The 26,035-nt window shown below is 38.8% G+C and overlaps 1 protein-coding gene across 2 annotated transcripts in view; it reads right to left on the bottom strand.

Moving 5' to 3' along the window:
* MAP3K5 (mitogen-activated protein kinase kinase kinase 5) overlaps positions 1-26,035 on the bottom strand; it is a 109,673-nt gene that overhangs the window by 4,596 nt on the left and 79,042 nt on the right. For both annotated transcript variants that reach the window (XM_074818989.1, XM_074818990.1), the window contains 14 exons: positions 25,527-25,622; positions 24,085-24,166; positions 22,020-22,153; positions 18,748-18,875; positions 16,653-16,789; positions 15,971-16,076; positions 14,861-15,018; positions 14,202-14,379; positions 13,393-13,413; positions 11,742-11,919; positions 11,473-11,641; positions 8,353-8,538; positions 4,991-5,096; positions 1,935-2,178 (listed from right to left, as the gene is read on the bottom strand). In XM_074818989.1, the coding sequence (XP_074675090.1) occupies positions 1,935-2,178; positions 4,991-5,096; positions 8,353-8,538; positions 11,473-11,641; positions 11,742-11,919; positions 13,393-13,413; positions 14,202-14,379; positions 14,861-15,018; positions 15,971-16,076; positions 16,653-16,789; positions 18,748-18,875; positions 22,020-22,153; positions 24,085-24,166; positions 25,527-25,622 (1,923 nt within the window). The remainder of the gene's footprint in view (positions 1-1,934; positions 2,179-4,990; positions 5,097-8,352; positions 8,539-11,472; positions 11,642-11,741; positions 11,920-13,392; positions 13,414-14,201; positions 14,380-14,860; positions 15,019-15,970; positions 16,077-16,652; positions 16,790-18,747; positions 18,876-22,019; positions 22,154-24,084; positions 24,167-25,526; positions 25,623-26,035) is intronic.

Raw genomic sequence — 26,035 nt, 5'->3', positions numbered from 1 at the left:
TTTGCCTTGAAAGAATTGCAACACTTTCATCCCTTTCTTGAAGCCTTTGTCAGCCTGAGAGCTATGCAATAACTGTTCCATTTTAGTATGACTTTGTTTCTTCTTTTTTTTTGGGTTGTTTTTTTTTGTTTGTTTGGTTTTTTTGTTAAGGGTTTTTTTGGTTGTTTTTTGTTTTTATTTATTTATACCAGTTGAGCACTGCAACTTTTTTTCTGGCACACTGAAAGATAAGGACATTCTGGAATTCAGCTACAGAATGTGGCACAAAAGCACATTATCTGTCTTTGCACACAAGTAAACTGCATCCCACATGATTGCTTTATAAAAACATTTAGTCCTACTTCTAGCTTGCATGCAGGCCTACCAGCAGCATAGTTGCATTTGAGTGCTTCCACACCTGAGCTAACAATTCTTAACAAGTCCACCCTGCACGTGAACAGAGCTGCTCTGTGCCACTACGCACACCTGCCATTTGGTTAAATCTCAGTGCAGACTGATATTCTGTCCAGACAGGTTGTGCAGTCACCTTTCAGTTAATTTATTCCTCCTCTATCTATTCTGGTTGAAAAAGGCCTTTGGGGCCAATAAAATAATCAACTATTTTCTCTTGATAGCTGCTTGCTGCTTATGCCAACAAAGCTTTAATTAATACTTAACTGTCCATATTATTGACCTCAAAATTTCTGCATGAATGACAGGATGTGATTATTTGGCCAAAGGCTTTGCATCTGAGAAATTTACAAAAGCAAAGTGCTAGAAAACAGTACCTCTACAAATTGATCACTTCTGATACTACTCCCCATCATAAACTTGGGAAGTAAGGTGAGCCAATCTAAATTATTTATGTATTTAAGTGTATCGATATGGCAATCAAAATATTTCTCAGTGGTGATCACAAGCAAAAACAATGAATTATAACGTAAAAACTCAAAAATACTGATACTTAATTAAAAACAGTACAGTCTAATGAATTACTCTAATTACGGCAAAATTCCTGGACACATTTAAAAGTAAAGTACAATTTAACATTTTAATTTAAATTGGAACAATAACTACAAGGAATGTTCTAGCAGCACAACTGTCATTGAAGACATGTTCTCTTTCTATCAAGGTCATACTCAAAATTTACTGAGGTCAGTAGGAAATCCAATGTCATAAATCAGATGCTGCAAAAGCTAAAATATCTACTTTAAACAAACTATCTTGTACATCTTAATGAAAACAAAATATATAGAAGATTATTTGGATAAAATAATGTTGACAGATTTGTCTCTGACCTTTCTTAAGCAAACAAAAAACCTAAAAGATTCACATCTCAGGTTTAAAGTGTAATATGTATATTTCTGAAAAAATCCAATATCCACATTTCTGGCTTATTTCTTCTTTTAAACAACACAGCTATTTTTCCCATCTTTCTCTGATGAACAAAATTTATTTAATAAAAGGTAACTCCTGCTGGTAAGCACAGATACTGCTGCAGTGAATTCTGTGCACAAAAATAGTCTGAAGAAGTTTCTTTGTGGAGTTCATGTGTGGCTGTTCACTAGCTTGAGTTCATTCCCCAAGAATAACTCTAGAAAAGAACAGCAAGTTCTGCCTTAATGGAAACAAAACATAACACTATTCATCAGCCATACACAGCATATGAGGGAGAGAAAAAGCAGAAGCTTGGCAACAAGCTCATTTTTTCAGACCTTCCTTGAAAGGGCATCTGAAATCAAGACTGACCTTAACTTGCATCGCTGTTGTTCTGAAATTAATAAAACTAATATAAGTGATCAGTGACAGCTAAACAATGACCATCATTTAAATTAATAACTTGCAGTACTATGGAATTCTGATACTATCACTAGTATTTTAAGCACTTATATTTTAAAAGCAAAACAATACATACTGTCACAAGTAGGTTAGTGTCTCCTGATGTCCAGACTTACCTGTTTGTCTCTAATTTTAGCCTGCCCAGCTGGACACTCAGTGATCTGTGAGCAGCCTGGGAGTCATGGGATACTGTAGAGCTGAGTGTGCTTACACCTGAGGTAGCCACTGCATCTTCCATGACAATGCAAGGCTGTTGGATAGTTTGATTCTGCGGCTGTTCATCTTGATCTTCTTCAACTTCTATATCGTCTTGATCTGCTGTATCACTTTCAGATGCAAGACTAAAATGTGGCCTCAATTCTATTAATAACATTAAAATATAAGCAAAACCATTAAAGATGTTAAACATTAAAACAAAAGCAGATTTAAGTGCCTCTTTACAGATATTCTACAGCTTTGGTTAAACCAGACCTGAAATTTCTGTAGCAAGAGAACAGATGATATTTTCTAGAGGTTTAAGACCAGACCATAACAGCATCTTAGTTTACGCTGATTATTATTCAGCCTATCGAATATTCAAAAGCTCTAAAAAACAAAAATCTGAATGAATATGATTCCAGGTTTGGCTAGCATGTCACATCAAATTGGGCTGAAGTATTATGTGCAGCAGAAGTCCTTTTGCTTAATTCCATTCTCAGTGGTTTGTTATTTCTTATGTGTCTGACCTGAAATGTTTTATTAAACAAATAACCATTATTTCTTTTATATCCAGCTATACCTGTTGTTGCTATTCTGTCATATTTAGCATTCTCTCATTATAAGAATACTGTGTTTACCAAAAAATTGTATCTGAAGATATAGAGAGGAAACAACAGACAGACCCCTCTCCTGACAATTAAAAGTAGCACACTTCCCTTCTAGTTACCAGAAGGAACACTGCCTATTGGTAATGATGTACATCCACAAAACTGTGGACAAAGCTGTACATGTTCTCTGATCTCTGTTATTCCCTGTTTAAACTACCTACCAGAGCTTACCGGGTATGCAAGATATGTACACAAGATCTTACACTCCTACACAACCTATTATTGCAACAACATCTGTTTGTTAATTCTAACCATCTAACATAAATCTTTCTTCCTTCCTTCCTTCAATTGTGGCTTCTTACCACTGAGCACTCCCTGTAGTCTCCTCACGAAAACATATTTTTCTGAATCATACTTGGGTTTTGTCCTTTCTGCTAAAGGACTAACAAGGACATTTCTCTTTACAAAAAGGACATCTGTTCCTTGATCCCTTTCATCTTTGCATTTCAGTGCTACATACCTTTTTCAAGGCTGAACATACCAAGATCAGTAGAGCTGTGCTTCCTCTAAAGAAAGCAGATTTGTTATGTAGCAGTTACCCAAGTATTGCTAGGTAAATATGTCCGAATTTGCTTTGAGCTTCTGCATCACACTAATAAGAACAGAAGTGCATTTTGCCATTGTTCACCACCAGGCAGTATAATTATACGTATCTGCTTCGTACCACTCCTAAAATATTCTGTAACTTTTAGAAGTGTTAAGGTCAGAGATAATCTTCACATCATGGGGGGGGAAAGAAAGTGGGAAAAGAAAAAATAAACAAAAACCCAAGTCAGACAAAAGCAAGAGTAAGCAATCAGAAATAGGGTAAGGCAGTTAGGGAGGAGGAAGATCACTGCTCAAAAGCAACTAAGGCACAGAGGCTTTTTTTAAGCTTGACCATGTACAATTAATGTTGATACTGAGCTGTATGGGGAATAACAGTCTATTAAGGAGGAACTCTACTGTACTCTTATTATACAGCAATGAAGTACATGACTGTTGAAGGTGTTCAGCATTCTAATCAAAAGACAGATTTTTCCTTATGACTTGAAAGTAATGCAGAAACCCTATTTATGCCTTGCTGGTTGTGCTGGGGATACAGAAAACAGCAAGAACGGGAAGAGTTGTAACTTCTGTTGGAATTTTCAGATCTCCTTGTTGATAATTTAAGACTTAACCCACTGCAGAAGACAGAAATGTAAGTATTCTGACTTCAGACTTAAAGCATTAAATCATGAAGATGATCAGGGGGCTGGAGCACCTACACTATGAGGACAGGCTGAGAGAGTTGGGGTTGTTCAGCCTGGAGAAGAGAAGGCTCCAGGGAGACCTTATAGCAGCCTTCCAGTACCTGAAGGGGCCCTACAGGAAAGATGGGGAGGGACTCTTTAGCGGGGAATGTAGGGATAGGATGAGGTTTTAATCTGAAAGAGGGTAGATTTAGATCAGATATTAGGAAGAAATTCTTTCCTGCGAGGGTGGTGAGACACTGGAACAGGTTGCCCAGAGAAGCTGTGGCTGCCCCCTCCCTGGGAGTGTTCAAGGTCAGGTCGGACGAGGCTTTGAGCAACCTGGTCTAGTGGAAAGTGTCCCTGCCCACAGCAGGGTTTTGGAACTAGATGATCTTTAAGGTCCCTTCCAAACCAAACCATTCTGTGATTCTATATATTTGAAAATTTCACCATTAATTCTAGTGTAGGGAATGGGGGAATCATAAGCTTAGAACTTAAGAAGCAACACAGAAACTAACTCTCAAATAGGTAGAATAACAGAATGGGCTACAGTTTCTTCTACACAGACTCCTTCCCTCAGCTAAGCTGTGCATTGTACTTCCAAAACATGCAAAATACAGTATTCAAACTGCAGGCACTGCAGGTTTTGGGTTTGGGTTTTTTTTTGTGTGGGTTTTTTTTTTTCTTCAGACAACTTCTGACCACGAGCCAGAGAGACTTTCGAGTGCTCCAAAAAGCACATCATTAATTTACGCTTTATAAAATACCTTCCAAAAAATTAGCACATGCTGGCAAGTGGTCTGTCCTTTGGATTTCAAGAGGCAGCATTACGCACCTCCAAAAATTAGGCCCCAGAGCACCTTAGTCTACTACTGCTCACTGTGATACAGAATTGTTTAGATTACGCATCTAGTGCTTTCCAAAATAACTTAGACAATACACTGATTAGTTTGAGTTGCAAAATAGACAATGAACAGGAAAAAGGCCACTACTGGTTTCAAAATCTTAAGTGAAGCATCATAATCACAGCTCTAAAGCACATTTAATGAGATCAGCTAATAAATATTTGCTGAGTATTAAGAAATGACTCACCTGGGACCAGAATAGTAATAGCAGTCTGCACAGCTTTTCTGATTATGCTGTCCAATGCAAACATCCAGTGTGGCTTGATGTTATGATTTCGGAGAACTTTATTGACCTAGCAACAGAGAATTCAGTTCAGATATTATATTATAGTGTTAAGTTGTGGGGGGATATATGTCAGCATTATATAAAGTGTTTGAAGGTATAGATGCTGTATCAGAGCAGGTGATTAAAACTATTTCATGTTGTCATTAAATGAAGAAAATAGCAACATTGCCAACTCCCACCATTTTATTACAAGTTGTGCAATATTTTGTAGTTTTTATCAAGTACTAGTTCCCGTGTTAGGTGATTTTTGATGAGTGTGATACTAAAGTTTATTTAACCTTCACGGGTCTGGAGAGAAACTTAAAAAGAATACGAGCAAGACAAATACCTAGGACAATATTATTAAAAGCTTGTAACTTAAGCTAATGACTCTTGTTATTTTTTTTGGCATCACTTTTACTGCTTGCTCTGAGCAATACTTATCTATTTTAAACTACAATTGTAGGAAACATCAAAGAACTAATGTAATACTGCTTCTCCTTGATTCAGAAAATAGTTAATTAACATTAGTTTAAATAGTCAGGAGACTTCATTTGTGTGCTGCACCACTTTCTCTTTCCTTCCACTTTTTACTTTGTACAATCAGATAGTTTTCTACACTGGGTTGGCTCTTAATTGCCTACAGGCCTGCTTTCAAACTGCTTTTAGCCATATTCCCAAGCACCTCTATAGATGCTCCATGCCACCTGCAAGAATGCCTCCATCTTAAGGGAACTTTTCCAACTCCCATATGACAGGGAAGGTGAGGTGATACTGCTACAGCAAAATGCTAGCCACAGTAAGCAGCAATAGCACAAACCAGACTTGCTGCTGTTTTCCAGGTACGGAAGCAGTCCAAAGCAACAGACTCTAGGAGCAGAACTCGAGACGTTGCAGGGAGAAACAAATATAACTGTATTTAGAAAATTATGAAGTTACTCAAAGCCTTACAAAAAAAGTAGCAACTACTGCTTACTAAAAAATGAAGCAAGAAGATACTTCACCCCTAGGTCTTCCTAAAAAAGGCATTCGTTTAATTGTCTCACATTGTGACAACCTCTCTGTAAAAAATGACTGAAGTTACACAAATGATGCCTTCAGAAGATGTGTATAAGTTAACAAATGTTATTAATCATATTATTTTTACTGCCCCAAAGCAACAGTATTCAGTAATTTATGTAGGTACCTGTACCTGGGTTTGGCCAAGATGGAGTTAATTTTCTTCACAGCAGCCCATATGGTGCTATGTCTCAGACTGGTGACTAAAACAGCCTTGATAACTCACCCATGTTTTAGCTATTGCTGAGCAGAGCTCACACAGTGTCAAGACCTTCTCTGTTTCTTACACTGGCCCACCAGTGAGTAGGCTGGGGGTGGACTAAAGGCTGGAAGGGGCCATGGCTGGCACAGCTGACTCAAACTGACCGAAGAGATATTTCCTTCCATATAATATCATACTCAGCAATAAAACTAGGGGGGTAGTTTTTTCCAGAGGAGCCATCGCTCAGGGACTGGCTAGGCATTAAGTCTACTAGTGGTGAGTACTTTTGCATCACTTGATGTTTGTGATGGTTTTTTTTCCCCCCTTCGGTTATTAAACAGTCTTTATCTTGACCCACACGTTTTCTCCCTTTTTGCCCTTCCCATTCTCTCCATCATACCACTGGGAGGGAGTGAAGGAGCGAGCGGGTAGGTCCTTTCCTGCACGTGTCAGCCAGGGTCAACCCACCACAGTACTTGTCGTCTCAGTTTTATTGTCAGTGGCCACAAGATGGCACTTGGACACCGTGCTCGGACCTGGAGAGCTGTCAGCAGCCCAGGGACTGCCCTGTGCCTCACAGGTGGGCAGCAGCTGCCTGGATACTGATCTGGATTTCAGTGTTCTACTACTGAACATGTCCAAAAGAATTAAGACAGGGCAATATAAAGCCAAGATTTTGTTTGAACTTTCTGTGGGTTATCTTAATTAAATAATAGAGAGATAGTAATGAAAGAGACATTTATCTGTTAAAAACCAGCAGCTTCTAATGATGGAAGTTGACAGAAGAGGGTAAAATTTTTATTGAAAAGAACATGACTTAGGCAATTACCACTGAATCACCGATGCCCAGCAACATCTCTATCAGAAAACCAACCCAGATACTTGTACTTCTCCCCTCTCAACTTTTTTATTGACCTTGTATGTTTAATTTTTTTCTTCCAAGTGTCAAAACAGTATTAATATGAGGCTAAGTAAAACGGAGACCTGAAGTGTACTCAAAAGTGAAGACTCAAAGAGAAAGCTTTGATGGGTGAAAACCTCTCTTTTACAGATTCATTTCACACAGTTGTTTTGGGGTTTTTTTTTTTGGTAAACATCATCTAATTCTTGTCAGTGTAGCCTATGCAACAAACAGTTTACATGCTATGCAATCCTTCCTGACAGCTCTTTTACTCGTCAGAGTGCCCCAGGTTTAAATGCTAAAGAATCATCCACCTCAAATGCCTACTTGGATTGTCATTTCATTTTTACTACATGACATGAGTCTGGACAAGTGATGCCCAGCACAGCTGCACCCTCCCACGCTGGTTATTCATCTTATTCATTAAACCTAATTGCTTGTGAAGTAACATTTAAATACATAGCTTAAGAAGAAAAAACATTTGCTTGCAGTAAGCTAGCTATTTAAAGGGTATCCGTGTGTGTGTGATTGCTCACTGTATGAAAACATAAACAAATTTTGCATTAATTATTGACAGAAAATTAACCTTTTTCCCTTCCTTCTTATCCTGCTTACTATAAATTGAAATGAAGATGTCTAGTTTGGCAGAAATCTGCTGCTAACCAAAACCACTAGAATAAGAACTCAATACAGTATTACAAGCCAGGCAGAGTGGTTTAATATATTAGTTTATAAGAGAAGTCAAGTTCAAGAGATCTTCATTTATGTAGAATAAGCCTGACATTCAGAAAACCCTCCAAAATGATTTTTTAAAGGGCTTTTTAAAAAAGGCTTTCTGCTTTAGTATTATGAGAATGTTTACCCAACTATGCTGAACCTTCTAGATCTTTAATCAGCAAAATCTCAGCAGTTGAGTTCAGGGTCTGTGTCCTGCCAAAGGATCACATGGCAACCAAAGTCAGTCATGGCTGTGGGCTGCAGTGTTATTACAGGTCCAGACCCCTCAAATATTTTTTCAGTAACTCTGGGTGGAAGTTAATGAACTTCTGTTTGCTTCTGGTTTCTAGCTTTTTCTTTTGGCAGTTTTGGTGCACAAAGTTCTTAGTAAACATGACAACTTACAGCATCTTGAAAACCAAACAACACCAGCTGCACTTGACTGATACCATGGCTGTCAAAGTCTAACTCCAGTTTCAGTTTTGAAAGAGTGGTTGCGATGATTTTACGATCGGTGGACCGTACAAACTCTCTGAGGCTGGAAACAAGTGTTGTGATATGTTCCCATTTTAACTTGGGTTCTTCAGCTCCCTGGTAGAAGAGAGAGGAAAAGAAATAGTTTTCATAGTCATCTTTTGAAACTTACACTCAGAAGGACTTCAGCCAATAATGTCAGTTAGCAATACAGATTTTCAGAAACTCTATTGCTATGGTTAAGGAAAAGGTGCAGTGCAGGTCAGATAATGGTAGCAGCGTGACATCAGCAGCACTACTGCTGAGCTCCCTGGTAATGCAGATTACTTGACAGGCATGTAGCTGACTCTGTTTTATATCAGTTGCTGAAGTATCCATGCACACTTAGTTTGTATGTCTCACTGTAAAGGAGTGAAGAGATATGAATAAATATACTGTGCACTGAATACTACAAATTACTCTTAACTGCAAACAAACATGTACTTTGCAGTGCTTCTAATTTCAGAGTGCCTCTGAGAGACAACAAAGTCCCACAGCAGCATTTAAAAGAGAGGATTAGTCAAAGTTACGCAGAAGGCTCAGAAAAGAGACTAGTTCTTTCCTACATAATTTCCCTTGATATGGGACTTCTACGCTTACCTACTCCTAGGGCAGGTCTACAAAACTCTCACCTTGCTATTACAAATATTCCTATGCCTATTTTTAAAAGCTTTGTGTTTTTACATGAGCTACCAAAGTACAAAAAGCTCAAAAGCACTCCTCAGAATAAGCAGCATAAGTAACTAGGAAACAAATGACTGTGTTTACTCTCTAAAGTTATGCCAACTGAATACAAATTTCAATTCCAAATCTTAAAATTAAGCCGGAGATAGAAAACCATATTAGGTGTTCAATATGAAGTATCATATGCTTATTCTGAAGGAAGTATTTATATAGACTAGAGATATCTAACATTGATTTCCATAACAGAAGGACATACAGTGTTTAGTTCTGTTGCATTTGAGAGTTTTATGCCATGAATGTTACAGCTGTCCAGACATCATGAACTATTTGCCAATAACATTGATGTTTTAGCTATAGTTAAGTAATTCTGATCAGGATGAAACAAAGATAATTTGATTATTTGAGAGAGAGAAAAAATGAAAAAAAGAAAAACCTCTAGAGCAGTCAAACATTCCACTGACTAAAAGCACCCAGCTCCAAGATAAAAGATCCTAGCTTCTGATCCTGATCTGCTTTGATTTGGAGAATTCGACTGATAATTGGCTATACTGAAGTGGATGCCTCACTCTGTCCTGCTCATCTACTTTTTGTGTAAGTAATTAAAAAGCCATTAGGGCAGATAGATGAACACACACCACACTGTAGCCCTGGACTAGAAGGTCCAAGTCCATCAAGGCATGCTGGGGACTGGGCAACCAGTATGGCTCCCTAATAAGAAACAGTAAGTTATTTGGGGAGGGTCATTCTCCTCCCCTAGCCCCCACACCCAATGACTTTATTGAAATTGTTCTTACGAATAGTTTTTGTGAAAAGCACTATCAAAGCCTAAATCCTGATGAGGCCTAACAAGCAAGTCAGGCTTCCATCTATTGGTAACTTCTTGCATTTAAGCAGGACATAACAAGAAGCCAACTCAACTTCCCCCTAATGCAGTTTGAGTAAGTTTCCTACTCTTTGACCAGCGTCCTTCTCTCAAGGGAGAAAACAGCATTTGGGAGTCAGAGTTCTGCATCCCCTTGAAAGGCAGACAGTTCCACACACGTATGCTTTGAACTCTTTGGCTCTACAACTCCGTGACTGCTCCTCTCTTGGGCTGTTCCAGACCCAGCTGAGGAAAGCGTGAAACACCAAGCACCCTCTCTGGATTTTGTGATTGAGTTTTAGCCTCTCACAATCACTGATTCCTTTCATACACATGTTAACAACTGTGTCTGTTATAGCAACACTCCAGCAAAGCACAGATCACAGGCATCTCTCTTACTGCCTTCTAATTTAGCACTTTCTATAGTTACCAGGACAACTGCGGGTTCCTCCCTCCCCCCACCAAGAGTTAGAGGCTCTTTTTATTGGTATGGCAGCAATTTCCAATTACATTAACTGTAGTACGTGCATAAGAATCATATTAGTTTGCATCAGTTTCTAAACAGTACTATCTTTAGAAGATGAGTTGTCGCATTTTATACAAACACACTTTCAACAAGCAATACTTAGCCTTCAGAATGAGGTGAGTCAATTAACTACTAACACACACATTACAAACAAGAACAAAAAAATCATGTCATCCAGTTACAGTGTTGCAACATTTAGCAGTGTGGTCATGACCTGTAATTTATTCAGTGTTATCCTGAACTGATACATCACCATGAATCATCCTCACAAAGGAGCGTCAAAAGGTCATTCTGCAATTATTTAGTTGTTTGCTGTAGCTCTCACTGTTACTCCATCTTCCCGCCCCTCCATATGTGCTCCCAACTGCTGTGAGGAATAGGTGCAATTTATTTTCTCCCTAGCCCCCACCTCTTACAGCTGTTGGCTAGAAGGCGGTGGTGTACCAGTCAGCCCCATTTTTTCTATGCAATAACCTAACATAAGGCCAGAGCAGGCCAAAAGACCTAAACCTCCCTCTGTCAAACCAGTCAGCCATAAGACAGAACTCTAAAAGGAGGGGCAAAGTAATCACCTCCTGAGGATGATCTATCTTACATGAGTTGACCTGAACAGCCTCAGTTAGCCCCATTTGAAAATCACTGGCAAAATATAGTATCATGAAAACACGCTCTTCTGTTGTCTGGCCAGCAGTAATATCCAGGTATACATACAGTATTTACAAACAACACAAAAGGCATATGTAATGCAGCATAAACAATTTTAAAGCCTATTTTTAATAGCTCAAACAAAACACTAAACTGTGAAAGCTTACATGGTGTATGCTTTCTAGTTTAATCAGATTTTTTAAAATGCTTTACTGTGTAATTTCAAAAGTTCCAGGTAACTGCAGGTAAGTCTTCCAATTCCATTAATTTTTGCTGCCTTCTGAAATTACTGTACCTGAGCCAAAGCTTCCATCAAGTTCCTCACCACCTTCTCTTGGTCCTCAGTTAATATCCTGTGAAGGGTGGCTCTCCTTTCACTATCCTTCTTCAGCATGAAAAACCCAGAATCTTTCTCTTCAGGTGAAGGAGGTGCACTGTGATCCTCAAAATTTTCATCTGGGATACTGAAACAAAGACACTCCGTGAAAAGAAACTTTATAAAAACCACTCCAGTGCACACATTCCTAATATACTATGTAACATAAATACCAGATAGCTCTTTACCTCAAAAAAAGGGACCGGATTCCCTTCCCATCTTTTTCTCCACAGGATTTGGCTCTTGTTTTGAAAGAGAATGGATCGATTTTTAATTCTGTATCAGGCGAGACAGAACCATATTCACTGCTGCTACTTGTATCTTCCACCAGAACAGGGACAGGTAAGGATATACTCCGAAGATACTCTATTCATATAGGAATATTCAGAAATTAGAATTTAATAGTGTCATCACAGTTCTGAAGTGAAAAGGTTATTCTTTCAGAGGTAACAGAAAGGCTCCAATCTTCCCCCATACCCATACAAAATATTAAAACAAAATTGACAAAAAACTCCTAGAGCTTATTCTTCTGAACAGAGTTATCTTTCAGTTACGTTTTTACTCAAAAGCTTCCTGAGATACGGAAATGCTGGCCTCTTTGCAAGTTCACTTAAACTTCACCACTGGAGTGAATGTGCATCTTGTGTCATCAGTACGCACTCTGAGCAGTAACAAAATGTTTCTACAGGGTGAGTCATCCAAGCGCTTTCCAAGATCTTAATTTTATGTGTGTAAATAAAAATATGTTTTTTATATACAATACATATACATATATATACTATAACACAGACACATTTCTTTATCAGATTATTTTGTACAAGTTTAATTAGTTCATTGTCTTTGATTAATAACAAACACGCATGTTAAGTCAGAACTTTTGTTTTTAAATCCAGGGCACACATTACTGCTCTAAGAAACTATTTATACCCATTTCACATGTGCACATTTCAAAATCTACTTTGATAGGTACTCAGTATGAAGGTAACTATGTGTTTGTTCATTGGTTTGTTTTTTTTTTTTCTTTTTCACTTCCTCCCACTCTCCCCAGTTCATTTCCTGAACCAGATGAGTATCCTCTACCCAGGCCTGACAAGGGGCCTCAAATGCATTGTGCTTTTTCCAATTATAGAATTTATTCTAATAAAAATCTAGGTTACCTTTCTCTACAAACCTTGGCTCTATTGCTACTATAAAACAGACATTTGGTTTCCTGTTCAGATTTCCTCTAAACTGCCCTGTAACAACACCACAGCTCCTCAAACCTGTATTACCCACCTGCCTAGACAATTAAGCCATAGTCTGGTAGGATTACAAATAGTAGTTGTCCTGGTTTCGCCAGGATAGGGTTAAGTTTCCCCAGCAGTGGGGGGAAGCTCTAGCCGGGTTATTCATATATCATGCTGACGTCACATCCTGGCGCGAGCGCGGGAAGAATCGGTGATCGCGTGGGTTGGCGTAGCCGGTTCTCTCTTTGCTGTATCGGTATATACTTTACTCTGTTCATTGTTATCACTGTTATTCTTATTGTTACTGTTTGTTTTGTTGCTGTTGCACTGTTGTATTAAACCTTTCCTTATCTCAGTCTCGGGGCTTTGTATTTCACTCCCTTTGTGGGGGAGGGGCAGCAGCCGAGTGGTCTCAGACCCCGGCAGGGGCTAAACCACCACAGTAGTTTAAATTTGCACAATGAATTAAGAGGTTCCTAACAGAGAAAGATCACTTATTTTTATAATTGTGTCCACTTCTTTTTGCAACATTTTAGTGTGACAAATTATACCAGAATGATAATCACAGTATCTACACAGTTATGTTTTGACAGAAAAGTATGTTAAAACTCACCATTTGTGTTAGCTGAAAGAACTGTGGGAGAAAAGGAAAAAAAAAGAAAGTTAAACGTGCTGAAATTAACTGAGAAAATAAGAATGGTCTAAAGGATAACTTCCCGTTTTCATGGACTATCTAGACTCTCCCATCTGCAATCTCTAGAAGTTAATTTATTGAGATTTAAAGTTAATTTTAATCTGGGAGGAGTGAAAAAACCACATTAGAAGTGATCTTCCAATGCTATCTCCTTTACCTGGTATTTTTATTTCTTTTAGTTATCATGCTAAAAATATACAGAAGATATTTTCCTATGTATATATGTACACACATAGAATATGTCATTCATACTCTCAAAATTCCTTTGTTACTTTTCATAATTTGGAATGTTACAGGAAACGAGTATATGAAACAAAAATAATGTGTTGCATGCACATTTGCTATGGGACAAAGATTATTTTGGTCACACAGAAAACTCCCCTGAGGCTCAATAGCATGTTTTAACCTTACACAAAATGCACTCGATGCACACATTCTTTGAATAAAAAGAAAAACAACACAAAACAACCACAAAAGCTGCAGAAAGCCATAAACAGACTTTTAGAAACCTTATCAGAACTATTTATATAAATCAAGTCTGTGACAACGTGATACCAGAATTCTACTACAACAGTGTTTCTGCAGAAAGCTGCTGGAACAGAAGGTACAACTGAACATTCACCTGGGATGGAGATCTGCTGTGTTCATCTTAAAGACTAAATCAGCAGTTTCAAGAAACAGTATCATCAACAAGAGAAAAATTTCAGATTGAGTTTAGAAATGCCTACCTGAGAGCTTTGATGGGGACTTTCTTTTTTTGCTTGAAACCTTCAAGAATTCATCTATAAGTAGCTCATGAGCAAAAGCTCGTTTATCAGGATCTGGTTCAAAGCAACGCAATATGAAAGCCTTGGCTTCTGCAGACATGGATTCAGGAATCTCTGGGTGTATTTTAAACATTCCCACCTGAGACAAATAAAGGGAGAAACAATGGCCTAACACTGTTCTTTTCCCAAACGCTAAATAGCATCAAAAAAGTGTTTAGATAGTAAAAGTCATATATTGTTCTCAAGTTTTGATATTATCTTCTGTGAGTAGTTTATTAATTCATAGTAAAAAGCTATTACAAACTGTACAAACACATTAAAAAACGCCACAATTGCAAGTAGAGACTCTCACAAAGTAGAAAACTGCTTCTCAGTTTTTTGTTTTTGGTTTTTTTTTTTTAAACACCCAGGCTGAATAGCTGCTATTGCTCCATTACTCTTCAAAACTACACAGTACTCCCACTCATCTGAATCAGCTCATTCTTCTTAACGTCCTCACTAAGCAAGCATTTCCTTTACCTTCTTTTCCTGCAATCTCTAATTCTAGCTTCTTCAAAACAGTCATAAGATTTCTTGTGTTTACAAATGCCGGTCTGAGTTGTACACGGAAGATGTCTGACCTTAAACATAGCTGCTTGTGGTTCTCCCAGTTCATAAAATGGGGGCTTCCCTGTAGCCATCTCAATGATTGTGCATCCCAAAGACCAGATGTCTGCAGCCTTCCCATAGCCACGTGGCCCTTTGTCTATGATTTCTGGTGCCATGTACTGAAGGGTACCTGTTTAAAACATACTGATTTTTTTTACTTAGGCGCACTAATGATGCAAACAGATAGCTAAAGGACAAGAGGAACAAAATCACTGAGGAGTAAGCAGTATTGCGAGAGTTTAAAAAATGCTCTTCATTATTTAAAATTCAAAAATTTCTATATGCATTCTACATAAAACTCAAAAAACTATTCAAAATATTACTTCTGCTAAAAGCATCCGATATCATCTACTGATCTGATACCACTTTTCAAAGTCAATAACAATTAAAAGGTTTCAGTGAACTTTGGATCAAATACAGTTTTCATTTACTGTATTATAGATTAAGATTAAAATAAGGAAGATCACTCTGAATTGCATCCAGAGAGGAAAAGAACATGAAAGATGGCATCTGAACCTAAACCAGCAGGTGATATGAACACTTTTTTTGAAGGGAATCAACCAGACACATCATTCTGCATTCTGTTCCATTTAGAGCAGAAATGGAAGAACAGAGGATGGAATCAAAATAAGTTACTTCTTGTTTTGCATAATTATTTAATGCAGTGCCACTGCATGATTTAACATCCAAATCGAATCATCAAGCAGAATGAGGAGCAAGTTAAAGACACGCTCTGCAGATAAGCAATTCTGGAGATGAGGCAGGATGTCCGAGCCAGTCATAAAAGAAAAAAAGCTAGCTTTCAATCTGCAAGATGAAAAAGCCATGCACACAGAAGAGACAGACTCAGAGACAACACAGGAAAGACATAGCTCTTCTGTTGTAGAGGACTTTCATGTCTCAAGCGGAACCCCCAAAACAGCATTCTCTTTGAACAGTGCTTATAAGTACAGTATATAGCTTAAGATTAGGTATACAAAGCACTTTTTATATTGATTTGAAGTCAATGAAAGTTCAGCAGCTGTGAATTCTGACCCTACATGCAAGTCCAAGTGAGGAGAGAGTCTCCTCTGGGAACATACCAGTGAAAGTTTCAGTACATGGGTTGATTCCTGCAAGTCTCTTTGAAGTTCCAAAGTCCGAAATCTTTAACACTCCACTATATGTGTTGATAAGCACGTTATCACCCTGAGGAACAGAACATTCAGAGCAATTATTTTTCTCTGCTTACCCTTCACCTAAGACTTCTTGCTATAGCCTGTTTCTACAGTGCACTCTTTAGTGACAATTACAGGCTCTTAAAAGGGGAGATGAAAGAGGAAGCAATAGTGTTCCTGCCTTATGTAATCCCATTGTCAGAAACTTCACCTCAAAGTGAACTTCCCTTACTACGGGAATACTAAGAGAGGAATAACTTTTTCATCGGCAATCTCCTTGGAAAAGAACCTAATAATATCCCATCCACAGTCTTCTTCACTTCTAATAAGGTTTTATGAAAGTTCAATCATGTCACTGAAAACAGAAATAAAAAAATCCACTTTATCACAAGTGGCTATATGTCAACTCTTTTAAAATAAAACCAAACATATTTTGTTGGTGAAGATTCAAATCAACAACAGTTCACTTACCTAACCCACAGTTCAGAATAGCAGAGGGTATGTGACAATGAAGAACTTTTGGAAAAAAAGTTTTTACATTACAGGACAAAAAAAGTGCTATGTAACTGCATAACCACATCAGGCTTAATTCTCTGCAAATTCTTACCTTTATGTCTCGATGCACTATTTGATTATCATGGAGGTATTTTAATCCTTCAAGAATCTGCTTGGTGTAGAAGCCAATTGTCTGCTCATTATTTTTTAATGGTCCCCATTTTGATCGTAGAAGAGCAGAAAGGCTGCCTATAATTTTGGAGAGCAAAAAAGTGAGAGTAAAAATCTAATTAAATTCTGCCTTCTCCCCAAAAGGAAAAAAAAAGTAACAACAAATATCAATCCCAAACCAAGAAAAGGCACCTCTCCTATAACCAAAGGTCTCCCCAGGTGAATGCTTACTTGCATCATCACTGGCTTCAGTAATTAAAAAGAGTCTCAGTATCTCCACTGGCCTCAGCTGCAGCAGAGAAGCATATGCTTCCTCAAACAGGCAGACCAGAACCCATTTAAATCAATGTGCTCACCTCTCTCCTACGACTGGAGAGAAGTTGCCCCAGAGAAATGTTGTAAAAGAGTGAAAAAGAGCAGATGTGCATACACATGTCTTTGTACACACACCAACTCCACAGTGTCTCAAAAGCTAAACTCAAGAAGGGGGATTTTTGTTGCATCTGGCTGCTGTGAGTTCTTTTGTCTCACACAGAAGCAACAATCATCAATCACCTTTCTCTTGCGTTCAGCACCCAAGGAGGCTTCAGCCATCTGAGACTAGCTACAGTCTTTCTAGTAGGATAACCACAGATCATCTCTGGTCTTGTACTGGGTTTGTGTGGCGACGGTTTGGTAGCAGGAGGGTAGCAGGGGTGGCTTCTGTGAGAAGCTGCTAGAAGCTTCCCCTGTGTCTGACAAAGCCAACGCCAGCCAGCTCCAAGCTTGGCCAAGGCCAAGCCCATCAGGGACAGTGGTAGCACCTCTGTGATAACATATTTAAGAAGGGGGAAAAAGTTGCTGCACAAGTGCAACTGCAGCCAGAGAGATGAGTGAGAATATGTGAGAGAAACAACTCTGCAGACCGCAAGGCCAGTGAAGAAGGAGGGAGAGGAGGTGCTCCAGGTGCCAGAGCAGAAGTTCTCCTGCAGCCCGTGGTGCAGACCATGGTGAGGCAGGCTGTGACCCTGCAGCCCATGGAGGTTAGCGGTGGAGCAGATCTCCACCTGCAGCCTGTGGAGGAGGACCCCACGCCAGCACAGGTGAATGTGTCCAAAGGAGGCTGTGACCCTGTGGGAAGCCCATGCTGGAGCAGGCTCCTGTCAGGACCTGTGGCCCCATGGAGAGAGCAGCCCATGCTGGAGCAGGTTTGCTGGCAGGACTTGTGACCCCGTGGGGGACCCACACTGGAGCAGTCTGTTCCTGAAGGGCTGCACCCCATGAGAGGGACTCACGCTGGAGCAGTTCATGAAGAACTGCAGCCCGTGGGAAGGACTCACGTTGGAGAAGTTCATGGAGGACTGTCTGCCGTGGGAGGGACCCCACACTGGAGTAGGGGAAGAGTATGAGAAGTCCTTCCCCTGAGGAGGAAGGAGCAGCAGAGACAACGTGTGATGAACTGACCACAACCCCCATTCCCCATCCCCCTGTGCCACTGGGAGGGGAGAACGGAGAGAAAACTGTAAGTAAAGTTAAGCCTGGGAAGAAGGGAGCAGGGGGGAAGGTGTTTTTTAAGATTTGCTTTTATTTCTCATTCTCCTACTCTGATTTGATTGGTAATAGATTAGTTTTTCCCCAAGTCAGGTCTGTTTTGCCCATGACGGTACTTGGTGAGTGATCTCTCTCTGTCCCTATCTCGACCCATGAGCCTTGTGTTATATTTTTCTCTCCCCCATCCAGCTGAGGGAGTGATAGAGCAGCTTTGGTGGGTACCTGGCATCCAGTCAGGGACAACCCACCACTGATCTGTAGGTAAAAGGAGCTCGCCTGCCACAGCAATAATCGAGCTGTAACTGTAGCACATCCCATTTAAATACTGAATGAGAGGATTTAAGCACTTTAAAGACACAGTTTTCCCCATTAATTTAGGAAAGAGTTATTAAAGAACATTACGTTTGCATGAAATACATCTTGTTGCAATATTATAGGTTTTCATACTTTTAAAATGTTAAAAAACAAATCAACCAACCACCAAACCAGTCTCCCCCACAACTTACCACCTGGCACCTGTTCCATGAATATCTTAATAAAACCATTCTCACTAAGAGAACCTAAATACTGGACAATGTTCTTATGTTTGAGATGCTTATGCAAAGCTATTTCTTCATGCAGAGGTTGGGAGTACCTAGAAGGAAAGAAGCATTTATTCAGTATTAACCTTCAGGAAGAAAGTCTTGTGTTTCCTGTAGTAGCTGAAGTTCTATTTTAGGTTCCATGAAATGTGTTTACACTGAAAATGACTATTTGTTAGATGCATTTAACAGCAGTGATTGTGACCACCACATACTAAAAAACTGTGTAATCATATATAAATATACATAACATATATAATATTGTGTATACATATGCACACATAAATGTACACAGACTGAGCAAAACAATATTTGTGGAAAATGAACTCCTCCCCAGCCTAACTCAAAAAGAATAAACGGTTGAGCAAGTGGTTGGATTCAGACTAGTGCCAAAGTGAACTAGTAAACCATAAAGTTGGTATATAATAAAAATCACCTCAATAATGAAAATAAATCACCATTTAAATTCTAATTAATTAAAGTAGGAGTCTTATCTGAAAGCAAGAGGGGATAGCTATCAGACTAAGAAAACAGGAATCATTTCATAAGGAAATATTCAGAAGAACTGATCAAAACAATTTCAGATGTAATTTAGTCCAAGGTAAAATATTTTTGATAGATGTAAGCTTTTCAGCAGTCTTTTGCCAAGAAGGTTTACTGGAGTCCAGATCCCTCTCCAGTGTGGAACACCACCAGAGCTCAGCAGCTGATGTGCTCCCTGGGCCATCCCTAATGCTCTTCTTCCAACCATGGGCGAGTTGGAAGCAGGTCAGCTGCCACATTCTGTGTATCGTCTGGGAAAACACAGACAACAGACTGAGAGTCTGGTGGTTATTTTCACTAAAGCACTAACATCTGCAGTCAGACTTTCAGGGTAGCTGAAATAGATGAAGGACACAGACCTGCTTCTGTCAGTCCAGATGCAAGAAGGAGCTGTAGAGTCTTGAGTAAGTGGAAGACATATTCAGATGCTTATACTGAGGGAGTACTAAACGTAACAGCAAACTCAACCTTGCAGCTACTTGCCACCAAAAGGAATAGTTTTACTGCCACCTTCACCAGGTTGCTCTCAGCACAGACTTCACACCAACACTGGTACATTCTTGTACCCTAATGAACTGGCAGAAAAAGCTTTTGTTTTATTATTTATTGGGAGGAAGAGTAGCTTCCTGCTGTCTCAAGCTAGAAGTTAGCTCTCCCTGGAGCCAGCGGAGTGCCAGTGCCAGAAATGCAATCAAAGCATGAATGCAGTTGAAGTTCTTAAGGGAAAAGTGCCTGTGAGCTTCAATCCCTTTTGGGGCATGTAGTTATCAGCTTACCCTAACAGCAGGATCAAGATACAAGTGGAGGCTGAACTCTTAAAATAAAAGTGAAGGGAAAAGAAAAAAAAAGTGTGCATCTGAAAAGCCTTCTGGAAAACAACTGCTGCAGAAAACAATGAAAGTATTTGGTTAATGAAAAGTGTGATTATGCAACTCCGAGTCTATTTACTAAAAACTAATTTGAGTTTTGGCTTGCCTCTCCACACATGACTATAAAGATTCTGACTACACTGTTAGTCATTCAGAAACGCAAAAATCAGAGATTATATTCCTGAGTTCTACTAATGGGATATTCATTCAGAGCAGCAACAGAAAGACCATTGTAATTCCTCTCCTTGCACTTTTAAACTGCACAGTTAATTGAGTCTTGAGCAACTAAAATAATTTAGCAAATAAAATAAAGCCATAAGAAAATTCTCCAGCGGGATGAGGCATTTATTATTTTAGAACTTAGTCATTAGGAGACATTAAATGATACAAAGAAGGACAAATTCTAAATCCTAGAAAGCTAGATCTTATTATCTACCTAACATGATTTTACTTTAACTTGGAAAGTTGATATGGCCACTGGTACTATTTTGTAGTACTGGAAATGCATTTGAGGGCAAAAGCATTGCAGGAATGTTTCCTTTTCTTTCAGAATGTGTCCCTCTAGTCTAACATTTCCTGACAATTAAGTAAATTATTCAGTAGCTTATATTTAACATACAGCAGTATCAAAGACTCACTGCTTTTTGCACAGAACTCACTGCATTTCTCACTACTCTGACTCAGAACTTAATTATTTCTTATGAATCCAAAAGATGGTAATTTTTACTTTGAAAATGTTAAGAATTAACTTCAGAGATTAATTCTTTTCTTTCTACAGATTTGTTTCAAAGTCCTAAAAGATCAGGTTATAATTAATCAGAAATGAATCTAAGTTTTCCTTACTTTGCATTAAAAGAATAATACTTGAAATTTGTCCTGGAAGCCTGTAAATATTTTTGAAAGTCTAGATGAAAGACTAACAACTTTATAATAATCTTTTTTCCAGTATGATTTGCACATTGAACCTGAAACCTTTTCCACTGAAAATTCTTTTAAAACGTGTATTGGAGAAGAAAAATATGGAGGGTTTGGTTTTGTTTTTTCCTTTAAGGTAGTTACTGCTCTATTCAGGCTATCTTTCTATTAACCACAGCTGCTACAAACAAATTTCTTCTTTGCACATACAAAACTTGCTATCACTTTTATCACAATATTTGTGGAAATCTATGTATTCAAAATAGGATACACTGGAAGCCTCCAGATATACAAGTACTAAGAACATCAAGTGTCTGATCTTTACATGGCAACCTTCATAAATGAGAGAGGGCAATACATATATAAAGAGACTCTGAATAAAAAAACGTGGACAAAAAGATCATTCCACATGATTTGTTTTAATGTTAAGAGGCTTCACAATAAATGATGCACAAACAGGAAAGGAAAATGTCTTTATCAATAATTCAGGCTCAGAATGTTAAAGGATGCCACAAATCATGAATTTCAATAGTTCTTTCATAAGGGCATGCCTGAGCATGTCTAAATAGATAAGGCTTATCACTAGGTGAGGGAGATTCTGCACTTCAATATTTTTTTTGGAAACAAAAAGTGTTATAAACTGCTACTACCAAACCCAGTAAACATATAAATTCTCAGTGGTGATCATAATCTATTCCACAATTTGGAAACATCTAGTTACAAAGATAGGGAACACCATTATATACCACAGACAGTTAATTTATTGGCAGCTTTGCGGAAGAGGTACTCCTTGATCAGCAAACTGGTTGATCACATTACTGATGAAATTATGTAATGCACAAAATTTGGAATCAGCCAGAGTTACTATACCTGCTGTCTCTCTCTGGGATTTCTTTAATAGCAATTCTGACTTGATTGCTCAGATCTCGTCCTGCATACACAATGCCATAAGTTCCTTTCCCCAGAATGACTCGCTCGCCACTTTCATCATATTCATAATCATACTGCAAAGCAAACAACAACATGAAACAGAGGGGTGAGATTTATTCCATCTGACCCTGTGCTCATAACTAAGGCATCTAGGATGCTAGTTGCTTTCTGCAGACCACAGAGAAGGAAAGAAACATGTCAAGATGACAATTTGGATACCGTGCAGACACACCCATATTTCTCCGCTGACTGTACAGGAAACACTGGCTTCTAAGGTAGCTATTTCAGGTAAGTGCATAAAGCTAAGCTGGACTTTGCCTGTTCTGTGGAGTTACACTTGCATGTCTTACTCAGCAGCATCAGCAACCTGCCGGCAGCTGCTGTAAAAACAAGAGAAGGCGACAGAGGGCACCCTGCGCCAAGTGGAGAACTTCGGCTCCCACACAGACATAGAAACCAAGGCAGGATACACTTAATTTGTTCCAGATGCTCTCCTGACCTGACCACATATTCCAAAACCAGCACAACCTCAGTTTTGCCAGTGCCAGGTCAGCCAGCAGAGTGTGCCAATGGAGGTTAATCAGGATTGCAGTGTAATCGTGGTTTTGGCTGAATTTGAATTTCAAAGAGTAAGACCTGTTCAGAAATGGTCATCAGATTAGATTATCTGATCTGTCCTCTTGTGTAACGCAGACATGTAGTTTCACATGCTCACTCCCATGCTAAACTCAGGAGCTGATGCCTAGATAAAGTATTTTTTATTTTCCTCCAAATAAAGACTGTTATCTTTTTAATAAGAGAGAATCCACTACTACTTTGTTTCTACAACTCAAACCACCTTGTTTCAACAACTAATTACTCTTATGGTGAAGTCATGCCTCTTAATTCAAATTTCTTTGGTGTCACTATCTAATTACATTTTTCTTCAACAGATTAAAGAGACCATTAGCACATCATAATTTTCCCTGTAAAAATGCTTACCCACTATAATCAAGTCACCTGCTGCTTTTCTTTTTGTTAAAATAAACAGATTAGGCACCCTAAGGTTCTCATTATAGGGTATTTTTCTATCCCACAAGTCTCTCTAGTGGTTTCTCTTTGTCCCACCTCCAATTTCAGATGTATTATAAAATACCAACATCAAAACTGGGACAGAGGGCTGCCTGCATTCACTAAGCAGCACTGACTCTCTGTTAGTTCTGGATGTCTCTAGAGCTTCGAGACACCAAATTTTCATGTGATAGGATACTGGCTTAGATATCTACCTTGCTCCCTGCCTCCTAAAAGAAAGCCTAAACACCCGAAGTACTGCACTGCACCCAATGGCCTTGTACTCACTTTTCAACTATGTGTAAGTTCAGATAGAAACACAAGGTGTAATGGCATACCCTGGCAAGCTGTAACTTGGCTAACAGGGATGGTAGCAGAAGTAGGACACACTAAACTTCAGTGCAAGCTAGTGGCAAGGGTATAAACAGATTCCCAGCAGCACCAACATCATCATCTCACCTGAGTGCACTGCTCATTGCTGTGCTTGCCTACAGATGGTTACTAGCACGGACAAGCCTTCCCCTACTACAATTATATCCTTACTTGTTGTGCAGACTACCTGCCAATAGCTAAGTGCACACGATTCCAGTGATGCATGAAACAGACAACAAACAGTCCTTAAAATTTAAACAGATGCTAATGCTGCCTATGATTACAGTCTGAAGTAACTGTTACAAGAGTCACTCTGTAATAAGCATGACTGGAGAATTCCAGAGTTGAGTACCTTCTCAAGCGAGTATGCTGAGATATGAGAGATTAAGCTATGCTGGTTATAAAAGCTACATGAGGAACATCAAAAAGAATAAATCATTTATAAACAGTAGAGGATAAAATTCTAAAAATAATATTTTGTCTAACTTCTTCCAGAGAAGGGATGAGTAATTTACTCCCTTTGGTAAAATACTACACTAGAAGACCAAAATTCTTAGTATGTTGGGGGGGGGGGCGGAAATACCTCCAGAGAGTCTCCATCACATTCCCCTTCCTCTGTAGTCTTCCCTAGTTCTTCAGTGATACTGTTTACCATGTCAAAAAACCTGTCAAGAGGGGAAAAAAAAGGGCAAATATACACTTGAGACAGTATGGGGACAAAGATGATGTTTCTCTCTAAAGTAATGAATAAAGCAAGAGAGGACCGTAGTAAGTATAAACTCAGGTAAAAGTTTGTTTTACAGCAAAAAGAACAAAAATATTTTTGTTTACATGGAGAATTAACAGCCAAAATCTACAGTTTTCCTACTTCTTTTATGTACTCCTTTTATACGTGCATCCATGATGTCTGAAATTATTAATAGCATTCATATTTCAAAAATCTATGTATCAGGTGAAATTCTCATCCTGTACTACCATTTCTTCATGTCTAATGAAAGCACTGAAGCATCATGAAAAGTGCCTAGAAGTCTTGACTACATTTGAAAGAGTTTCTGTAGTGCAGGAAGGCTAGCTTCAAGTTTTTGTTTGAATGAAAAGGGGGTCTATTTTACAACTTCCCGTTTAAAAAACCCCACACTATTACATATGACTTCTATCCCTTTGAAAGAATGCAAGTGCAAATACAATGTCATGCTACAGTATGGCTTACTCGTCTTCTAAGAAGTGCCCAGATACGGAGGGGAATGAACATGGTAAAAGAACCTACATGAACTAGAATGGATGAGACAAGCACCTAGGGATTGGGCTGGGAGGTGGCCACAGGCATTAATATAGAGTACTGCAGTGATTTTTTGTAAAGTTGCAGACTTTTTTTAGCACAAGAAGATATTAAACTTCCTCTGGGAATGCCTTTTGGATTAATTCAAGACCACAGCCCTCAAGCTTATGGAGCAGAAACATAGTTTAGAGAAACTGAGACACCCCTAGTTTTGTACAAGAAACCCTTGCCTAGTTTACCGTAGGGATACTGGTATAATCATGTTTACTTATGTAAACATGATGCTAATGTAAAGAAAATGAAGTGTGCTTCTTCCTAATCATAAATAAAATTTTAGTTACAGTAAAAGAGAAACCTTGACCAGACTTTGTTGTTATCCCTAATGTTCCCACTTCAGAAAGTCCATTTTAAGTTCAGGACGCTTTGTTGGACTGGGGACAACAAACACTTGCAGCAAGCCTTAACATGGTAAGTATTACAAAGATAATCTCACAAAGTGTGTAAAAAAAAAAATTACATTTGTAATCATATTCGTTTCTAATGTTTGGCTGAGTTTGCACTTTGACCCTTCAAACCTCATACATCTCCAGGGTACTGCAGTATTCTTTTGCATGAAAGATGGTGATCACTGAGGATGCTCAGATCAACTTTCACCATAGTTCTGAAACAGTCAGTCCCTGTTGTGCATGCAGGCACCATCTACCCCATTACAAGCCATGTTTTTCTGAAATAACAGTGAGACACACCTTCTGCAATGAAGTTCTGTACAGAAATAGATTTGAAAGTCATCTGAGTTGTGCAGCACATACAGGAAACAGCACCGTTCTTCAAACTTCGAAATGCTGAAAGAACAGTCAAGCAGAACATGTTATTGGAAAGATACATTTGGACTTCTACCAGCTGTGTCAAACCATACAGATCAACCCACTGAATATGGAAAAGCACCAGATTAAACCTAAGCAGCCATAGTTTTTCCTTATTGTAAAATTACATTCTTGTATCCTCCGAAGTTCACATTCTGCTGTTTGCTATCATTCAGCTTGCCCCCCAAGTCTGCACAGTGTCCAAGGAAGAGTGAGAACGAAGAAGTTAATAGGGTTATTTCCATTGATGCAAGTCATTTTTTGTCTTCAGTGCATTTAGGTAAGGTCCTTAATTCCCACCCCTGCAGCCAAGATGAAGCATCCTTTCAGGATCATGTTAGAAAGCTGAAATTAAAACTCAAATCATGAGTGCTTTAGAAATCAGCCACAGC

Source organism: Strix aluco, chromosome 3 (assembly GCF_031877795.1).
Source record: "Strix aluco isolate bStrAlu1 chromosome 3, bStrAlu1.hap1, whole genome shotgun sequence".
Classification (NCBI taxonomy): domain Eukaryota; kingdom Metazoa; phylum Chordata; class Aves; order Strigiformes; family Strigidae; genus Strix; species Strix aluco.
Note: the sequence above shows the minus strand (reverse complement) of the source record. Positions and strands in the feature narration are given on the sequence as shown.